Source organism: Carcharhinus amblyrhynchos, chromosome 18 (genome assembly GCF_965287045.1).
Source record: "Carcharhinus amblyrhynchos chromosome 18, sCarAmb.v2.hapA, whole genome shotgun sequence".
Classification (NCBI taxonomy): Eukaryota; Metazoa; Chordata; class Chondrichthyes; order Carcharhiniformes; family Carcharhinidae; genus Carcharhinus; species Carcharhinus amblyrhynchos.
In genome coordinates this window covers 8,684,065-8,706,289 of record NC_137341.1, presented here as the reverse complement: position 1 = coordinate 8,706,289, position 22,225 = coordinate 8,684,065, and the positions used below count along the sequence as shown (strand labels likewise).

Genomic DNA, 22,225 nt, shown 5'->3' with positions numbered 1-22,225 from the left:
TTGGGACAGAAAGGAGCTTGAGAGAATGGCTAGCATTCTTGAATTATCAAAACTCTTGCCAATATTACAAAATGACAATCACTGTCAAAGATGGCAGTCTTTTCTGGGGATATGCTGGTCAGGCACGTGACAATTGATATCTGGTAGTTAAACAGAACTTGTGGATGGTATTGTACAGGATGTATTTACCGAAGCAAGCTATTTGGCCCGACCAGTCCATTCCAATGTTTATGCTCCACTGGAGCCTCTTTCCATCTTCCTTCATCGAAATCTATAATTGTAATTTATTTGCTTCTCCTTCATACTCGTATAGCTTCACTTTCACTCTCTGGTAATGAGTTCAACATTCTCACTGCTTTTTGGGTGAAGAGGTTTCTTCTGCATGGATTCCTTGGTGTTATCATCTCTAAGTTTACGATATTCCCTACAAGAGGAAACATTCTCTCTGTATACACTCTGCTCAAACCTTTCATAAATGGTCACCCTGCAACCTTCTGATAGAAGAAACCCAGTCTCTCTATCCTTTCTTGAATGTACACACATGCATTTCTGGTGTCATCCTTGCAAATCTCTCTGCGTCCTCTCCAATGCCTCTATCATTTTAATAGTATGGCAACCAAAACTGCATGCAATAATGTGGTCCAACCAAGGTATAGCACACCTTCCCCATCTCTGTAGAATTAAAGCTTAATGCTTGGTTTGCTTTGTTTTATAGCTTGCTATCTTGTCACACAATCTTAGTGTTTGGTGTATGTGTACTACAAGATCTCATTGCTCCTTTATGCAACCTAGTAATAAATGACCTTCCTATTCTTCTACTAAAATATAGTACCTTGGATTATATGCCCATTCTAGAAGTTGAATTCGTTGGAGTCCTGATCAGCACTGACTATCCCCAATTATTCAAATTTGTAAATTGCTGTTGATTTCTAAGTCTAAATTATTAATGCAAGTTGTATTATATATTGTATGGAGGCACTGCATGGATTCTCCCACGAAGTAAGCAGAACAGGTGTTTAGGTCTAGGGACCTGACATGTTTTTGTTTCTCTCTAATCCCAGAGAGAGGAGTTTTTAGCGCGGCATCTATTTTTATTTACACCCTGTCTCACTTTTGTGTTTCTATACGTGGACTTGGTTTTTAAAGAATTGGTAGTTTTAAAATTTGCTAATTTGTAGCAAAGGATTTAAATTTGTTCATTTGATTTAGTTAACTTTTCATAAGGCCTGTTCTTCTGCATTGCTAAACAATGAGACGTATCAAAGTTTTCCGTCTTGCACTGATCAGGACAGATGCAGGAATACCAAATCTCAAAGTAATAAAGTACTGACCGTATTCAGTCAGGCCAGGCTTGTAATGTTAAATGTGATTCTAAGATTGGACAGCAACCTACTGGACAATTATGCTAAGAATTGCACTAACAGCCAATTTAAGATTATCAATTGGGCTTGCAGTGTAGCTCACTCGTGTGCTGGAGACCACATATATTCATATATCGTTTGCATACAAAAGGAACATCCCCACGCATTGTGCCTTTTTTTGACTAAACTTTGGGGACAGCCATTCCCTGATTCATTCCCCATGACAATACTTTGACCTATGTGTCCATTTGCCAAGTTTGAATTTTGTTTTAAAGTTTAGCGCTTGACTTCCATCATGCATTTCTGTATGGCAATGCCTTCAGCAGCCTACTTGTCCAACACCACCTCAATAACAAATTGTTGTGTCCTTTGAGATTTAGTATTCTTGTGAATCTGTCCTGATCGGTGCAAGATGAAAAGCTTCAACGGCATTTCTCTATATTCAGCAGTACTCAAGTTCTTTACTAACAAACAACCACATATTCTGTTATTGACGATCCTGAGTAGTGAACCTTCAGGGCTTTCACCCAATCACAATTTTAAGTGATTCTTTAAAAAATATTTTCCGGACCTGAGCAAAACTGGTTTTGATTACCCATCCCAATAGAACTAACCTACGACTTGCTAGGCCACTTGAGAGGACAGTTATAAGTCGACTAAGTCAGTTGGTCAAAATTAAGGACAGCGTGTTTCCTTGCCTAAGATATTAGAGATCCACTAGTTGTTTTTACTGACAATCTAATGGCTTCAGTTTCCCTGAATTTAACTTTATTATAAGGTATTGCTAATACAATAGTGTCTTCAATGTGGCTGTCCAAGAACCAGGGTCACCTGAAAACTGGACATTTTGAGAATGCATCAATATTAATGGAGTAAATTTTTTTAAATCAATTCGACAGTTTGGCTCGGCAGTACATTGATCTGGTGTGGCGCTTGACGAGTTATCCCCATCGTTGTTAGCGCACAAGTCTATTCCTGTGCTCTCTCCAACCTTTGACCCCAGCCAACCAAAATCCAGCAAGATCTGAAATCCTTCATGGCCTTGCTCCCAGGGTTGCCAGTTTTGAGACCCTGTACCTGTGCAAAATACCCATTCTCAAACAACCGCAGTGATATTTGAACTCATTCTCTGGATTACTGGTGTGGTGACATATTTCAGATCTTCAAGGAAACATTGGAAGAAGTGATAGATTTTATGACGAGGAAACCTTTTTCTGTGATTATATTTTGGAGTGGCCACATAACCAAATGACCTTGCTGCCTCGTGCCGGAGGAAGGACGTGCTTTTTGACTGCACAGCAGGCTTGAATTGCCTCCTACTGATCCCAATTCCTATGTTCCTCTGACCTGTAGTAGTAAATGAACATGGGGCTTCTGCGACTGTCTGGGAAAAGCTTTTTAAATAAATAAGTTACTGTAGTAAGATAAAAGTAAAATACTGCGGATGCTGGAATCTGAAACAGAAAATGCTGAGGTTTTTCAGCACTTTGTTTTTTGTACTGTAGTGAGATGATTGTTAAGTGGTTAAACTGCGAACTGATGATTTAGATGCAGCTTTGTTTTGAGTTGAATGGATCTGCATTTGAGCCCTAGATCAGGATTTTGGTATATGTAGCCTGCCATTTTAGTAGGGGTACTAAGGAAATATTTTACTGTTAAAGATGTTCTTAGAAGTAAATCTGTCTTCCCCACCTAGCACACCGCACCGCAACCCCCCCCCCCACCCCCCCCCTATAATCTTCAGTTGGGAGTTCTCCTGTATGCTAGTCAATTTTCCCCTCCACGTGCCCCATGTTAACTCCTCCAAATGTAAAAAAGCCAACTTGTCATTAGTGTGGGACTTGTTGTTAAAATGGCTGCTGCGTTTGCCTACATACTGGCATTTCAGACTAATTCATTAAAAATTAAGCACTTTAGGTTGTTTTTGGGGAAAATGGTAAACGTGTGCTTGTTAAAATGTAACAAGGTGGTTATACATTCAACAACAAAAATCCATGTTTAATTCAAATTAACTGTCACGGGAGTCAGAAATTAACTCTTTGCCACTGTCAGGCTTAAAATAACCTGTATTTATGGCTAAACCTTTGCATAGTAATAGTAAAAACTTTGCAAATCTTTAGCAGTCGATGATTAAAAATGTTGTTTAAATTGTCTACCTTGCTGTTGATAGCTCTACATAGACATGTTATCACAGATTTCCAGGCTTCCAGACTGCCATCATTTGAACAATGCACTGCGTTGTTTTAAAATGTGTTTCAGGTTTGACATGGATATCCCTGACACTGTATGTAACCTTCAGCCATTTTAAAACTTGGGTCACTGAAATTTTATTTGTAAGAACTAAATGCTCCTAGTCAAAATTGGAGCCATCTCTTTATGGAGAAGAGGTTCTTTGGATTGTGTACTGGAGAACGGGTAAGTGCTTGTATCAATACTTGACGGCTAAGGAAATGCATGGAGATAAGAGTTTCTGAAAAGACAGGTGGGGCTTAAATGTGAGATCAGAGGCTTCATGTTAGCGGTTCAGTGTAGTGAATGGTTTGACCGTGCTAATCTACTGTAATGACAGCTAAAATATCTGGATATTCCTCTTTTTAATAAGTAATTTAAAGTTTTAGCGAATTTCAGATCTTTAATTCTGAATTTATTTTTTATCCAGGTTTTAACAACTTATTACAAGTGAAGAGCCCACCATCCAACCTTCCTCCTCCACCAGGATTGACTGCCCCTGTTAGTAAACCCCCTCCTGGCTTTACTGGTGTCCCTCTGAATTCAAACATCAGCGAGCCTATGATTCCAGCACCAAAACAGTATGTAAATTACTTTCCACTGTGAGGCAATTCTTCTTTTGTTATCCACTTTAAAAACCAGGGGTTCAGTACTGGTGGATCTCCCTGTCAAAACAGAACAATTAATTTCTATTTCCTTAGTATGTACTTTAAGGATGCTTCAACTTGTTTGAAATTTTTAAATTTAAAGACTCTCTACTGCAGCTTGCAATGCTTCAGGTTATCAAACTCTATTTTCATAAGGCACATGTGATAATTTTGGGCAAATATTTGAATAGTGAATTCCTGTTGCATGTACTGAGCTGTTCTACCGTAAAGCCCAGCCTAGAATTTTTGCTTTTGCGAAGACTTTACTGTATCGTCTCTCTTTATATTCAGAGCACTACTCTCGAAATATCATTGGAACAGGACTTTGCAGTGTAATAAAAGCAAAATACTGCAGTTGCCGGAAATCAGTTTCTAGCACGCGCTGTTTTATATTGGGACATTGGCATGGCTTGACTGGCCAAGTGCTTTATTCCCAACTCTATTGGAGATTACACGGGTTAGTGAAATCAGCAGCACGTGAAGTTGTCCAGTGATCATGCTATTTCAAAATACTCACCTGATGAAACAGCAGTGCTCCAAAAGCTCGTGCTACCAGATAAACCTGTTGTCTTTAACCTGGTGTTGTGAGACTACTTAATGTGCCTCAAAATATCCATGGCAATAGAATTTTCTCCACTCGTTCAAGCTAAGACACTGCAATAGTCTTCAGTACCTTCATTACTGAAGGAAACGCAGCAGACAGCTCATCGACAATTCGGTTTAGAATCATAGAATCCCTGCAATGCAGAAGGAGGCCATTCGGCCCATTGAGTCTGGACCAACGACAATCCTACCCAGGCCCTATCCCCATAACCCCATGTAATTACCCAGCTAATCCCCCTGAGACTAAAGGACAATTTAGTATGGCCAATCCACCTAACCTGGGCATCTGGACTGTGGGAGGAAACTGGGGCACCCGGAGGAAATCCACGCAGACGTGGAGAGAACGTGTAAACTCCACACAGACAGTGACCTGAGGCCAGAATTGAACCCTGGGTCTCTGGCGCTGTGAGGCAGCAATGCTAACCACTGTGCTACCATACCACTAACCACTGTGCCACCTGGTTTTAAGATAGCTATGGGGAATGATAACTCTGGCCCAAAAGTTAAAATTCTAAACGGGGGCGAGGCCAATTCTGATGGTATCAGGCAGGAACTTTCAGAAGTTAATTGGGGGAGTCTGGGAAGGCAAAGGGGCATCTGCTAAGTGGGAGACTTTCAAAAGTGTGTTTTAAGGGTTCAGGGTAAGCACGTTCCTCTTAGAGTGAAGAGCAAAGCTGCTAAAAGTAGGGAACCTGGATGACTCAGGATATTGAGGTCCTGGTCAAGAAGGAGGAGGCACATGACATGCACAGGTAGCTGGAATCAAGTGAATCCCTTGAAGAGTATAAGGGTGTTGGAGTAGAGGTGAAAGAGAAATCAGGAGGGCAAAAAGAGGACACGAGATTGCCTTATCTGCCAAAACAAAGGAGAATCCGAAGAGCTTCTACAAACACAAGGCCAAAAGAGTAACTAGGAAGAGAGTAGGGGCCCTTGAGGATCAACAAGGTCATTTATGTGCGGATCCACAAGAGATGGGTGAGATCCTAAATGAATATTTAACTTGGGAAAAGCACTGATGTTAGGGAACGTGGGGAAAATAGTGATGTCTTGAGGAGTGTACATATTACAGAGGAGGTAATGCCGGAAGTCTTAAAGCGCATCAAGATGGATAAATCCCTGGGACCTGATGAAGTGTATCCCAGGACAGCGTGGGAGGCTAGGGAGGAAATCGTGGGTCGCCTAGCCGAGATATTTGAATCATCAATAGTCACAAGGGGAGGTGCCTAAAGAGTGGCAAATGTTGTGCCTTTGTTTAGAAGGGGCTGCGGGAAAAGCCTGGGACCTACAGGCCAGTGAGCTTCACATCTGTGGTGGGTAAGTTGTTGGAAGGTATTTCGAGAGACAGGATCTACAGGCATTTAGAGACGCAGTGACTGAGTAGGGACCGTCAGCATGTCTTTAAGTGGCAAATCATGTCTCTCAAATTTGAGATTAAGGGGAATCAAGAAGGTAGATGAGGGCAGTGCAGTTGATATCTGCATGGACTTTAGCAAGGTCTTTGACTAGGTTGTTGCATAAGGTTAAATCTCACAGGATCCAGAGTGAGGTAGTAAAATGGATATAAATTGGTTTGATGACAGAAGTCAGAGGGTTGTTTTTCAAACTGGAGGCTTGTGAGAAGTCTGCTCAGGGATCAGTGCTGGATCTACTTGTGTGTCATTTATAATGATTTGGGTGAGAATTTAGGAGGCCTGGTTAACAAGTTTGCAGATGACAGCAAGATTGGTGGCAAAGTGGACAGCGAAGAAGGTTATCTTCGATTGCAATGGGATCTTGATCAATTGGGTCGGCGGGCTAATGAATGGCAGATAGAGTTTAATTTAGAGAAATGCAAGGTGACGCATTTTGGTAGATTGAACCAGGGCAGACTTACTCAGTTAATGGTAGGGTGTCGGGAAGAGTGACGGAGCAAAGAAGTCGAGGGGTACAGGTTCATAGCTCCTTGAAAGTGGAGTCACAGGTGGACAGAGTAGTGAAGAAATCATTCGGCACGCTTGGTTTAATTGGTCAGAATATTGAACACAGGAGTTGGGACGTCTTGTTCAAGTTGTATAAGACATTGGTATGGCCACACTTGGAAAACTATGTACAGTTCTGGTCACTCTATAATAGAGATGATATTATTAAACTAGAAAGAGTGCAGAAAAGACTTACTAGGATGCTACCGTGACTTGATGACTTGAGTTATAAGGAGAGGCTGGATAGACTGGGACTTCTTTCTCTGGAGCGTAGAAGGCTAAGGGGGTGATCTTATCGCGGTCTATAAAATAGAGGGGCGCAGATCAGCTAGATAGTCAATATCTTTTCCCAAGGGTGGGGGAGTCTAAAAGTAGAGGGCATAGGTTTAAGATGAGAGGGGAGAGATACTAAAGTGTCCAGAGGAGCAATTTTTTCAGAGGATGGTGAGTGCCTGGAACAAGCTGCCAGAGATGGTCGTAGAGGCGGGTACAATTTTAGCTTTTAAAATGCATTTAGACAGTTGCATGGATAAGATGTGTATAAGAGGGATATGGGCCAAACGTGGGCAATTGGGACTAGCTTCAGGGTTTTTAAAAAAGGGTGGCACGAACAAGTTGGGCCAAAGGGCCTGTTTCCATGCTGTAAACATCTGACTCTGCGGTGTCAGGTTTTTATTTAACCAGGCCCACGTAACTTTCAGTCTGAGTCCATTTTGGCTGCTGCTCTGGACCCAAACCCGTCAACCTATTTCCATTTTTTTAAACTATTCTTTATCCCTCCTCGACCTCTCGAATCATCTTGTCACCTTCCGCTTCTCTACTCTTTTGTCCTGTGTCTTAATTTCCTACCCCCAACTTTTCAGTACTCCTCAGCCTTCCTGCTGTCTTGCTAGTAAAGGCTTTAATCCTTATTAAACTGACGTTTTCCTTTTGTGCATCCCGTGGCATCTTCCAATGGGCTTGTTGAGGTCTTTGGTGCTGGCCCATCATGAACACAATTTTAATTGCCTTATCGACTTATCTTCTTGCACCTGACGCGGCTGATCTTGTTCCCTGTGGTCTCTGCCAATCGATCAGCTCCCATCATCCTTCTATCCATCTCTCTCCAGAACGTCTTCAATTGTGAACGAAGCCCTGATCACCTGTGAGCTAATTGTGGGTGATTGCAGCAACATTATAACTGAACAGAAACCTGGTTAAGGGGTAACAATGACACCTTATCACATGATCCCTTCCAACCTGGCTGCGTTTTCCACACTTAACAGTCACTGGTCACACCTTGTCCTAATCCCTAGTCCTTCCTTACGTCCTCCTTTGATCCTTATCCCACTCCTCTCACCTCTCAACATTTCTTACTGACATCTTTACTGCATTCCTCCCTCAGTATTGAATGACTTCTTCCCCTCAGTGATTTCAACCTCTGCCTCAATTGTATGTTCTCTCTCATCTGACTTCACTGCCCTCTTTTTCTCCAATCTCTCCCTCCATGTAATTATTCACTGCCATTTACTTGACCTTGCCATGTCATGATCTTACTAGTACGAACATATCAATTGTTGATGAGGCCATTTCCGATTGCTTTATTCCTCGCATCCCCTTTCCATTCCCCCAACCCACTTCCTGCTATATCCACCCCTTAAAAAAAACTATCCCCCCCAATTCACTTACAACATCACAATTCAGGCTCCCTGTTCTCTCAGCTACTGATTTGCTCAATCACATCCTCACCATGACCTTCCCCAAATCCCCAATAAAACCATTATACGCTCTCAGCCCAGCCGTTCCTCCTGGTAAAGTTGTCACCTCAAGTCCATGGGATGCAAACTTGAAAGGATACGGCAGATAGTTGCTTTATTGGGTCGTACGTCGGTTAGCACGGCTGCCTTAAAGCGCCAGGGACCTGGGTTCAATTCCGGCCTTGGATGACTGTGGAGTTTGCACGTTCTCTGACTGTGTGGGTTCCCTCTGGGTCTCTGGTTTCCTCCCACACCAAAGACATGTGGGTTAGGTTGATTGGCCAAGCTAAATTGCCTGTGAGAGGAAGATTAGCAGGGTAAATATGTGGGGTTACAGGGATTATCCTGGATGGGGTTATTATCAGGTGCGGGTTTGATGAGCCAAATGGGCTCCTTCTGCACTGTAGGGATTCTGTAGTCACGCGTGAACAGATTTGGCTGGATTTAAAATACTGCTGAGTCCTGCCTTTGTCGGCTAAACTGCTCACTGTTCCAGGATCACACTGGAATGCAGTGGTTACCCCTGACCGCTCTTCTCTACTGCAGACTTCATCCTCACCTCGAAGCAAGGTGCTCGTGAATTTTTGTCATGACGAACGAGGCATCTGATCAGCTGCCTCTGGCCACTCTCCTTTCCACTACCTCTGCCATGAATTTCTTTTCCACTTGCCAAGTTTCACGGACCCTCACTCCTAAACTTTCTTCTCATCCTCCTCAATGCCCTGTCGGAGATCATTACCATGAGATCCGCCCCCTTGATCCTGGACCCAACACTTTGCTGATCACCAGCTCCCCCTTCTGGCTTTTAAGTTAAAATTATAGAACCCTTACAGTGCAGGAGGAGGCTGCTCAGCCCATCGAACCTGCACCTGTAACAATTCCAAGTTCTCTCACTTCAGATGCTGTCTCTCTCTCTCTCTTCCTTTAAATCTCCCAACATAATTTCTCTAAAACGAACACTCGATCCCACCGTTTTCACAAACTGCCGTCCCACCTCCAACCTCCCTTTCTGTCCAGTTCTTCAACGTTTTATCACCTTCCAAATCTGTTTCCATCTTTCCAGGAACTCCACGTTTGAATCCTCCATCAGGCTTCTGCCCCTGCCACCATGCCAAAATAGCTCTTATAAAAACCATAAGTGACATTCTATGTGACTGTTACGAAGGCAGAATTTCCTTTCTTGTCCTTATCGGCCCATCTGCAGCCTGGTTTAACATGATTAAATGCACCATCCTCCTCCAAAAGCTCTCCACTGTCGTCCAGCTGAAAGGGACTGCTCCCACCTGGCTCCATTTTGATTTCTAGCTATAGAAATCACTTGCGATAGCTTATTTTCCTGCTCCCACACCATTATTTCTGGTGTCTGTCAAGGATCAATCCATCACCACCTGTTTCTTATCTACACACTGACCCTCAGTGACATTTTTTAAACGCAGCATTTGCTTTCACAACTGCCCGAGACCCCCAGCTCCATCTTGCCCCACCTCTCTTGACGATTCCACAATTGCTGAATTATCAGACTGAGGGGCAGCGTTTATTTGCCTCACAACACTGGCTGCCCATGCATAGCTGCAGTATCAGTCAGTGTGAGAAACTTTTAACTGTGGCTGGTGTTTTGTAATTAATATTATCATTTGCATTTAGCCAGGTGTCCTAAATTGAGATGCAAGCTGAAAACTGATATTGGAGAGTAGATTAAAACAACCATCAGACTGTATTAATTTGTCGGTCGTTACTATGAAAATTCTTATCGGAAATTCATTGGAGTCTTGCTCTTTCAATAGAATTTTTGATGATGCTGCAAAAAAGACTTTGAGTAGAGTCCTGCATTATTTATTAACGTTTGCTATTTTCTACAAGCGAATGTATTTTCGGTAGCTGGGCTCTCCTGGATATTCCTGTTCAAACATGATCATGGCTGATCCTCAAATTCAATACCCTGATCCTGCCTCTCCTCCCACACCTCCCCAATATCCCTTGTACCTTTAGCCCCAAGAGTTGTATCAAACTCCTTGAAATCTCAACTTTTTTGCCTCAGCTACTTTCTTTGATGAATTTCACTACCCCGATTGAAGAAATTTCTCACCCGTTTAGTGGCAGCACGGTGGCACAGTGGTTAGTAATGCTGCCTCAGTGCCAGGGACCTGGGTTCGATTCCGGCTTTGAGTGGCTGGCTTTGTGTCGTTTGCACGTTCTCCCCATATCTGCGTGGATTTCCTCCTGGGTGCTCTGGTTTTCTCCATAATCCAAAGATGTGCAGGTGAGATGGATTGGCCGTGCACAATTGCCCCTTAAAGTCCCAAGATTAAGGGGATTCTTGGGGTAAATACACAGGGTAAGCCTGGGTAAGAGTCGTTGGACTGAATGGTCTTCCTCTGCATTGTAGGATTTTGTGATTTCTCAAACTATCATCCCTAGTTCTGGACTCCCCCACTACCAGGAACATTCTTTTTAAATCTGCCCTGTCTAATTCTAACAGAATTTTTGAAGAGATCCCCTCTCACTCTTCTAAACTCCAATGAATATTATCCTAACCAATTTAGTCTTACCTCATATAACAGGGCTGCCATCCCATGAATCTGCCTGTTAAACATTCGCTGTATTCCATCTATAGCAAGAACACCTTCCTCAGATAAGGACACCAAAACTGCGCCTAATACCTGAGGTGTGACCCCACCAACTCTCAATTTACAATATTTTACAATTACAGTAAAGTATCTTGATCCCTATATTCAATCATCTTGCTATGAAGACCAACATACCATTTGCTTTCTTTACTGCCTGCTGTACCTGCACGCTTAGTTTCAGCAACTGATGCATGAGGGCACCGAGGCCCCACTGAGTATCCACCACTCTCAATTTATATCCGTTCAAATAATCTGCCTTCCTGTTTTGGGTGCCCAAGTGGATAATGTCATATTTGTCCATTCTTTATAATACTTGTAGCTGCAATATAAGCCTTTATTCGTAGTTGTTCAATGTTCTTTAAAAATAAAAAATTTAAAATTAACAAATGTAGGCCAACATTTGTCTTGAGATGATTTTGGAATTAAGACCCTCTTTAACTTGTGAATGAGCTGGCAGAGCTGCGCAGGAATTGGGATTTGCTGAAACACCGCTCCTGCCACCGACTCGGAAAGCTTGAGGATCAGTTTCACGTGCAACTGTTACTGAGGCCTTTCTGGTTGGCAATAGGCAGCACAGTGTACCTGATATCCAGTAGTGGATGAGCAGAAATTTTTTCCAATTAAATATCAGGACAACTGAAGCTATTGTTTTTGGTCCCACCTCCAAATGTCACTCCTTAACGAGCTGTTTGGTTCCACACTAGCAACAGCCTGAGATTAAGCCCGTGTCCACTATCTTGCTATCATGTTTGACCAAGTTGAACTTTTGTCATCATTAACGTGGCCTATTTTCCCATAACATCAGCTTCAACTTGTCTCATTATCTGCTCCTGAAGCCCTTCATAAATTTGAGGTAATTCAAAACTCTGCCCATGTCTCTTCGCCTATTATCCCCATGTTCACAGACCGAAAGCAACATCTTTTAAAATTTGCATCCTTGTTTTTAAACACCCCTCAGGCCATGATTCTTCCTATCTCTGTAATCTCCTCTGGCCCACAACCCTCAGTTATCTGCACTTGAGCATCCTTGATTTTAATTTCTCAACCTGTTGCGGCCATCCCTCAATCGGCTCTGCATTAAGCTTTAGAATTCTCTCCGTTCGTTCCTCAGCCCCTCTGCCTTTGCCTTTTACGAGGTTTTTTTAAAAGCTGACTTATTGGCTGACTACCCTAATATTTCCTTATGTGGTACATTTACTTTTCTAATGTTCCTGTGAAGCAACTTTGGATGTTTCATCGCATCATAGATGCTATATTGGTATAACTTGTTGATGACTCGGGGTCCAGTTCACTGCAAGTTGGGGCACAAGTTTGCATTTGTGTTTCCAAACCAGTTGGTGCATTCCTGATCTCTGCTACTGTTTGATGAATGAAGTTTTTGAATGAGGCCAAGTAATTTGAAAGAGATTCACCCAGCTGCATTTCATTCTTTTTAATGTGGGATCTGGGTGTTGCTGGCTGGCCAGCATTCAATGCCCATCCCTAGTTACCCTTGTTGAGAGTCAACCACATTGCTGCAGCTCTGGAGTCACATGTAGGCCAGACCAGGTAAGGGCTGTAGATTTCCTTCCCTAAAGAACGTCAGTGAACCAGATGGGTTTTCAGACAATCGGCAATGGTTTCAGGTCATCGGTGGATTCTTAATTCCAGATATTCTTATTGAATTCAAATTCCACCGTGACGAGATTTGACACTGGGTTCTCAGCACGTTAGCTGAGTTTCATGATTGGTAGTCGCGAGATAATACCACTTGGCCATCTAAATGTGTGAACCGGTGCTATCTTAGGTCAGTGTTGAGAAGTTTGTCCCTAGGTCAAAGCCATGGGGAAAAAAAAACAGAGCCTGGAATGTTTATAGTAGGAATATGACACATCTAACTGGAATTGTTCTGACCGGAAGCACTGGAATGTTTCAGTTGAATGAAATGCCCTTGGTGTCGATGGTTAATATAGTAAATTTATTGCTGACTATGCGACTGAGCCGTGTGGATGTCCCAGGTTTAATCCCTCATCTCTGCTGAAGTGTTAACTGATCTAATCAGGAGAAGATTTATATCGGGTTAGAACATAAGAACATAAGAACATAAGAAATAGGAGCAGGAGTAGGCCATCTAGCCCTTCGAGCCTGCCCCGCCATTCAATAAGATCATGGCTGATCTGTCGTGGCTCAGTTCCACTTTCCCGCCCTCTCCCCATAACCCTTAATCCCCTCTCTTATCAAGAACCCATCAACCCGCTTCTTAAAAATATTTAGCGAGGCAGCCTCCACCACTTCAACGGGCAGAGAATTCCAGAGATTCACCACCCTTTGAGTGAAGAAGTTCCTCCTCAACTCCGTTCTAAACCGCCCCCCCTTTATCTTGAGGCTGTGCCCCCCTAGTCCTACTGTCTTTTTTGAGCGGGAAGAGTCTCTCCACCTCTATCCTATCCATCCCATTCATCATCTTATACGTCTCAATGAGATCTCCCCTCATTCTTCTAAACTCTAACGAGTACGGTTACTGGAGCGTTAACATTCACGGCTCTGTAATTGATGACATCCGCCAGGAAATATCGATGCGAGTTCCGCTATTGCGGAATTAATCCAAATTAAAGGCAAAGTACTGCAGATGCCGGAATCTGAAATAAAACAGAAAATGCTGGAGAAACTCAGCGGGTCTGACAGCATTTGTGGAGAGAGGAGAGTCAACATTTCGAGTCTAGATGACCCATTAGCTCTGTTCTCTCCCCACAGATGTCCAACCTGCTGAGTTTCTGCAGCGTTTTCTAGAATTTGAATAAGTTGGGTACTCTTGACTGCTAAGTAGTTCGTCAATACTTGAGGTCTTAAATATCTGTAATTACCATCGCGAGGGAAAGTAGTGCATAAAATACTGGAACTTCTGGCAACAGAAACCCAGAATGAAAGTACTGAGTGATTTTTTTTTTAGGTGCCCATTATTCTTCAATTTGTAGTAATTTTCTGTTGGCGAAACAGATTCATGTGCCCATGAGTGCTTCATAAATACTTCAGTATTATTATAAACCATGAATTGAGTGCCACAGTTTGTATATTATGAAATTTTTCATTGCCCTAATTGACGTGATTTGAAGTAAAATTTCCATTTTTCCATGAATGGTCAGGATTTTATTTTGCCTGTATTACGGTTATTTGTCATGGCTTTAAGTTCCAGGTTATTAAATTGAATAGGTTATTCACATTTATTGGGTAATAGAAACTGATAGGTGCTATTTTCTGCAGTTTTACCAGCACGGCACTTTTAAGGCTTGTACGCTGATTTACGTTGCAGTACCAATTTAAAGGTACCTTCTGTAAATGTAAAAGAAATCGATGTTCTCGTTAAAGTTTGTGCCTTTCTAGCATGTGCTCTATCCCTGGGTTCCCACTTGGTAATGGCATCGACGCAAGGCTGATGTATCTAATGCCCAGTATGTGGCTGTGGGGAAGGACGGGAATGACTGCTGAATTTCTTTCTTCCCTTTTGATCCGACATTAAAAATAATTCCAAATTTGTTTTTGTGTAGATCTGTACCATCAAACATTTACCTCCTTCCTGAAAACTTTAAGCAGAGGAATGTTGAGCTAATCCAGTCAATAAATACACTTTTGCACAACGATGAAACAAAGTTCAACAAGTTTAAGACTCAGTCTGGGCAATTCAGACAGGTAAGCTGCACTGACAAAATGTGGAATGCTATTGATGGATTGCTTATGTTTCTTCTTGGCCTACCTTGGAAGAATTGTTCAGCATGGACGTTTCCATCTAACTGGATTTTGCTTTCTTTTTAAGAAAAGGCTCCTGGCGGCCAAAAAATACGAAACCCTGGTAATCAAATAAATGAGAATCATAAAATCACTATAGTGCAGAAGGACGCCATTCAACTCATCAAGCCTGCGCCAACGACAATCCCACCCAGACTCTAACCCTGTAACCCCACATTCACCCTGCTTATCGCCCTGACACTAAGGGGCAATTTAGCATGGCCAATCCACCTAACCCACACATCTTTGGACTGTGGGATGAAACCAGAGCACCAGGAGGAAACCCACGCAGGCTCGAGGAGAACTTGCAGACTCCACAAAGGCAGTCACCCGAGGCTGGAATTGAGCTCGGGTCCCTGGTGCCGTGAGGCAGTAGTGCTAACCGCTGCCACCTAACTGGCAGCTGAACCCCCAGTACTTGTTTTATGTCCAAGCAGCAAATTCAAATGCTAACCCGGTATCTTTTTAAATTATTTTTTAAACTTGTTAGTTTTTGTGCATTAATATCCAAACAGGACAATGAAATCTTTCAGGTTTGTATCCTGAATCACTTCGAAGCCCTTTCAGACCAAGTGTAGTGCAAGCAAGTCAAGAGTAGGGCTTCCTCTGCTATCTCAGAACATCTATTGCGTTACAGTAATTAGTTTAAAGTTTTTGTTTTATTTATACAATTTGGCTTGTATTGCACTGCAATTAAGTTACTGTAAAAATCCCTTAGTGACCACAGTCCAGTGCCTGTTCAGGTACACTGAGGGAGAATTCAGCATGGACAATGCACCTAACCAGTATGTCTTTCGGACACTGGGAGAACGTGCAAACTCCACACAGACAGAGATCCAAGCCAGGAATTGAACCCAGGTTCCTGGTGTTTAAAGGCAGCGGTGCTAACCATTGTGCCACCATGCCGCCTTTGTCATATACATGAAACGTCTAGTGGAATTGTGATAGCTTTAGTGTTGGGCTCCCCTGGCTACTGGGTTGTTCTTGCATGAAATGTATTGATTACTCCATTCTGTCAGCTAAATAAAAACTTGATTCCTAAAATAACTTTTCTGCCTTGAAACAATGACCTATAAACTACAATCAAGCTATTTAGAACCTGACGGATTATGGTTGCTATCATTATATCACCCTGTTTTTATGTTCATAGGGTAGGATTTCTGCAGCAGACTATTATAAGAGCTGCAGGGAACTCCTGGGAGAAAATTTCTTGAAAATATTCAACGAACTGCTGGTTTTGTTGCCGGATACAGCCAAGCAACAGGAGCTCCTCTCTGCTCATAAGGACTTGAGAGAGAAACAAGGGACAAACAAATCGAAAAAGAACAAGAAAAATGCCTGGCAGACCACTGTTAACTCTGAGTTCGACTGCCAGGTCTGTCCCACGTGCCAACAGGTGCTGACCCAAAAAGACTTTGTCACCCACAAGATGTCACATTTTGAAGATGATGAGTTTCCCACTCTACAGTCTGTGAGCAGAATCATCAGTTAATAATTGGACCTCATTCTGCAGCCTCAAGGAAAGATTTATTTGACCTTGTAGAGTAATGATGCAAGTTGAAGGTGTGCAGTTGCTATTTACAGTCGTGGATTGCTTTTAAGGGGAAACCTGGGAGAAATAGTATGTAGGAGGAAGTGATATCTGTGTTAGAGAAGTGTTGATACAGTATCTAAACCTGCTGCTATATTACTGTAGAAAGTAAAAGGTGGTGCATCATTATACTTGATGTTTTTGAAACTAGCCATTTGCAAAAATCGGGACTGAAATAAGGATTTAACAAAGATGTCACTCAATTCAAAGATGTTGCATTTGAAATTGACTGTTAGAGCATCAAACCTGTGCGCAGATGCTTTGCATAAACGATATGCATTGATGTACACGTGCACGTCAGAACAGAGTCCCTAAAATGTCTCGAATGGCCCTGTCGTGTAAAATACCATATTTCAAATAGTTTGATTTGCATGCAGCACATTGCAGCATCTTTTCTATCTCTTGTAGCTACTAATGCATTAAATTTCCCATTTGACAGTTATTCAAATGTGAAGTCCAGGATAAAATACGAAGATTTAGAAACAAGAATTAAATGCAGTATATTGTATTACTATACTTACAGTTTTTCATTCTTGTGTGCAAAATTGGTAGCTCACAAGCCAGCCCTACGGAGTTTAGCAATCAGAATAACTTTTATGACTGCTAAAATAGCAGATCACGCCACCAAACAGTGAATTAAAATTTTGGCTCCATTGCTGTAAGTTGCACCTTAAATGGCAATATTGAAGCCCATGGACTTTATTAAATTTCATCACATCTTTACTCAGTTGTGGAGTTCCAGGAGTTAAAAAAAAAAAGCAGTGACTGTTAATGAGAGGTGTTGTAAAACAAAATTATTAATGTACCATTGTTGTTCTCGTGAGCTTGCTTTATTTAAACAGCTCAGAGATGAAGTCCTATTGATGTGGCTGGAAAAGGTTATAACTGAAGAGTGTGGTGTAGGCAGTCTGACCTGGAATATAGTAATTGTCCTGTTTTTCTGATATCCATGATAATGGTGTGGGTTTATTTTTCTTGTAGCACTGTCTGTATTGTTACAGAAAAAGGTTTGATTGGTGATGGCATTAATGGAGTCTCACCAAAAAGATGTTGGTGCAGAGGTTGACTTTACATTGAAGATACTATATACTATTAACATCCTCTAGTGCCCTGAGCTACTTATCAATTTTCCCTTTCTTCACCCCACCCACTTTTTTCTGAATTCTAGTTGCATGAACATCACCTGTTTTGTACTATCTTTTACTGAGTCGGTCACTGTTTGAGAGTGCCAGCAGGCAGTTGAACGATGGGGCATTACTGCATAGTCCATCCTTTTTTTCCATTGTGCTTGCATGCCTGGTCATGGTTGTTAAACAAGTGATCAAGCTCTAGCTATTTCCCCCCCTCTTGTGGCGTCCTTGGAACAACTGTAATTCCCTCACTGCTGGTCTGAGTGAGGTTGGTTTACTTCACCCAAGACTACTTGAGCTGCCTTGGTCTGCATGATGATTACAGGGAAACCAGCTGCCCATCAGAAACTTTTTCATTGCTCACATTACCATTCGCTTCCAAGTCATTTAGTCTAATAATTAGTTGGGTAGAAGAATATTTCCAAGAATTAAAATTTCCTTGGGCTTCGGTGAGAATAGATGCCGATTCGGTAGTTCATTGGCCATTATTGACTGGACTATATTCTCCACTGTCGATCTTACCACTGTTAGCATAATGACGGTGATACAATACACTCCCGTGATGCATTGGATTGGTTTTTTTGTTCACTTCGAGTATATGTTCAACACTTTTTTTAAGTTTACTTATGTTCAAAACTAGTTGAAAAGGATAAGTATGCTGCAATATAAAAATGATTTTTAAAGTTGGGACTGTCTACAAAGCTTTGCCTATATTCTGTAACACTTAAATCAAAATGAGCAGTTAACAAGATAGCAAGTGCAATAATGAGACTGGGGGCAGAGGGTAAAATATTTTGCATGAGTGTCCTGTGCTTTACTTTGGGAGCCTTTTTAAAAAGGAAGCACTTAACTGGAGTAGGTTATTCAAGTAAAGTAACCTGTACGTGCATACATACAATGAGTTGTAACCACTTAAAGTAGTGGTCTGAGTCACTGGATGTAACCAGCAGTAATAAAATGGCGCCACAATGAGTCAACTGAATTGATAAATCTTAATTGATTATTGCTTATCCTGTCATTACCTGTGTATACTCGCGTTGAGCACAAAATGGTGCTGAATAAAAATCAATGTCCCAAGTCAAATGGAACAAATACTTAAAGAACAACAAAATATACTTCTGTGTGAATATTCAACACTATTAGCGTGGCTTTGAATCAGAACTGATCGATATCTTCTTGAACAAATACTGTTTTAACGTGAACCTTGGAGATCCAATTTTGAATTTTTATATTCCGGGAATGCTAAGTAAATTACGACACCGGCTATGCAAAAACTTTAAAAGCGTATAAGTGACCTATAAGATTCTAAGTAGGATACGTGTGATGGGAGGGGATGAAAATTAAATTAATTGGTGTTGATCGCCACATTTCTGCTTTGAATTTTGGCTGCGATAGCACTGATGTTGAGACACGTTCCAAGCAGTTTTTGGAGCTTGGATTGCGGCTTATAACATCTTGAGGACGTGGTATATTCGTGACTTTTTGGTACAGTTCCAATTTTTTTATTTCAAAAGGAAAGCAACCTAATTTGGTTATCTGTTTTCTGTTCCATAATCAATTTCAATTTGTGGTGCTCTCGTTTAAAGAGAGAAATTCTGTGCATGGCCTCCAAACTGAGAAATGGTGCAGGATTGTACTTAGCATGGTTTCAATCCATTAAAGTAATGATGCTACGCTACGGTTACTGGAACATGCAACACTTGTACGTTTGTTACATTTGGTTCTGCATTTGTATCACCGATATTTATACCCGTGCCATTCCTGCATTCAATGAATGTTTGGCTGAACACTAACAACAGAGTAAGTTTGCCTCAGAAGAACCATATTCAGTATATCCTGGAATTCTTGAAGGGTGCCAATAAAAACTTTATGCAATAAAAGCAGTGTTTGATCAATGCTGCATTTTTACACTGATCACATTTTAAAAGGTGCATTTCAAACATTATAAAGGATGAAACCAGTATGGCTCATGGGATTTATTTACAATAATTACACTTATTGCAGTGCCTTTGTAAATTATTGCTGCTTTCTGCATTAAGTGCCATCAGATTAAGAATTTTGATTTTACTCTTGAGCATTGCCCTAATGTTTATTCTTCCCTCTCAACTGCAAGCGATCAGATAACAAACTCTCTTGCTTTATCCCCCTCGAACCAAGATTTGTGTGCATCGTAGATAAGTTTTCGGTATTCGTTGCAGATGGGGCTTCAGAATCCAGTAATAGTGAAAATACTGTTTGACAAACATTAGTTATTTGATGATGTAACAAGATAGATAAAGGGGAAGTAGTAGATGTAGAATGCTTGAATTTCCAGAAGGCATTCGGTGGGGTGCCACATGAAAGGTTACTATGCCAGATAAAATGTTGGGGAGGAAAACCAATTGGGGCAAATAGAGCACGGTCAAGTTAGCAGGCTGTAACGAGTGGAGAGTCACAATGATCAGTGCTGGGCTTCAGCTATCTGCAATCTATGTTAATTACTCAGGTGAAGAGACAAAGTAATACGTGGTGGCACAATGGTCAGCACAGCACCGAGGACCTGGGTTAGATTTCCTGGCTTGGGTTACCATCAGTGCAGAATCTGCATGTTGCCCTGTGCCTGTGTGGGTTTCCTCTGGGTCTCCGGTTTCCTCCCACAGTCTGAAAGATAACGCTGGTTAGGTGCATCGGCTATGCCAAATTCTCCCTTCGTGTACCCGAACAGGCGCCGGAGTGTGACGACTGAGGGATTTTCGCGGTAACTTCGTTGCGGTGTTAATGTAAGCCTATTTGACTCTAGTAATTCAACTTAATACAAGTTTGCTGATGATGCAAAACCAGGTGGGAATGCAAGTTGAGAGGAGGATACAGACTGCAGAGATATAGACAGATTGAATGAGTGGGCAAAAGGAGGCTGATGAAGTCTAATGTGGGAAAGTGTGAATTCATTCATTTTGGCCAGAGCAAAAGATGCAGTTTTTAAAAGAAATTTGAAATTAAATGTTATCTTTGGGTGTCCTCATTCCAGGAACACGCAGTTGGCAAACAGGTAGAGTAAGTATTTGGAAAGCAAATGGTACATTGACCTTTATTGCAAAAGGATTGGAGTACAAGGAAGTCTCGCTACAATGCACTCGGTATGGAGTTTGCACATTATCCACGTGTCTGCATAGCTTTCCTTCGAATTCCTCCCACAGTCCAAAGATGTGCTAGTGAGGTGGATTGGCTATGCTAAAATTGCCCCTTAGTGTCAGCTGGGGTAAAATGCATGGGGTTATGGGGATAGGGCCTGGGTGGGCTTGTGGTTGGTGTAGACTTCATGGGTTGAATGGTGGCCTCCTGCATTAGGGCTTCTGTGGAACAACAAGTAATTATTGACTAAAAATCCAAAAGATTAAATTTAGCTCAATTAGATATCAAAGTAACAAATGTTTGAGATTTGGCTAAACGTAAAATGTCTGCTGCTTCCTGAGAAAATCACCAGCACCACCCAAAGGTTCAGGACCATTTTTTAACTGACCAGTTAGTAAATTAGAAATAAAAATACAAAATGCGGGGAATGCTTAGCAGGGTAGACAATTTCTGTGGAGAGAAACATAAGTTGACGCTTCAGGTTGGTGACTTTTTGTCAGACGTGAATTAGAATAACGGGGTCAATGAGAGTAATACAGTTGGAGCGTACATAGAATTTAGGATGACATCTGGAACAGTGCCACACAACAGCCTTCTGAGAAATTATGGCTTGTAGAATAAAAGGGACAGTAGTAACATGGATACAGAATTTGGTGAATAATAGGAAAAGTAATGGCCACTGGATATATTTAAGGCTGGAGGAAAGTTTGTAGTGGTGTTCCCAGGGTTGTGTACTGGGTTCCTTGCTTTTCCTGAGATATGAATCATCTTAATCTTGGGTGTGCAGAGAATGATTTCAAACTTTGCGGATGGCACAAAACTCAAGTACTGTAAAAATGTAATTTGAGGTCGGAGACTGGAATGGATTCCCTCAGTTGCACTTTCATATTACACGTAAGTGCCATAATCTTTGAGTCAAATGGCATGATTTATTTGAGATGTGTGCCTATGCTTTACTACTTTTACTTATCTTTGCTTCAGAAAATTCTTCATAATGGGGAGGCAATGCCCATCCTGAGCACCTTCTGTGACTTTGCAACCCTCAGTGTTTCTTCAATATGGAGGAATACCGATTCATCAACGGTAGGTGGTGATCAGCTGGAGTTTTTATGTATTTGACCTGCTGCCATGTGACTTTAGGGGGTGGGGATGGAGGAGAGAGTCTGGAGTCAATGTCAAGAAGGCCCAGGCTGACTCCCTCCTGTTTGTATTCGTTTATGCTGATAGTCTTGGTAGGTCTGTCCACCAGTCTTTGATGGAACAGTCAGTAACATTGGCTGTAAGGTGATTCAGAAGGTCTAAGTCTGTTTGTCGCTTGACTAATCTGTGGAACAGCTCTCCTGATTTTGGCACAAGTCCCTAGATGTTTGTGAGGGAGGCTTTTCAGGGTCAACTAGGTTGGGTGTGCCTTTGCCATGCCTGAATCCAATCCCTTGGCTGATCACAGGTGGGTCAGCCCAGTCTTTCTCT

At 41.8% G+C, this 22,225-nt stretch overlaps 1 protein-coding gene across 2 annotated transcripts in view; it reads left to right on the top strand.

Moving 5' to 3' along the window:
• znf598 (zinc finger protein 598) overlaps window positions 1-18,626 on the top strand; it is a 36,411-nt gene extending 17,785 nt beyond the window's left edge. The window contains exons 10-12 of one of the 2 annotated variants that reach the window (XM_080206321.1): window positions 4,021-4,171; window positions 14,686-14,827; window positions 16,074-18,626. In XM_080206321.1, coding sequence (XP_080062447.1) covers window positions 4,021-4,171; window positions 14,686-14,827; window positions 16,074-16,415 — 635 coding nt within the window. In that variant the 3' untranslated portion in view covers window positions 16,416-18,626. The remainder of the gene's footprint in view (window positions 1-4,020; window positions 4,172-14,685; window positions 14,828-16,073) is intronic. The other variant, XR_013888907.1, reaches the window with a different exon arrangement.
• Window positions 18,627-22,225: the final 3,599 nt, after the last annotated feature.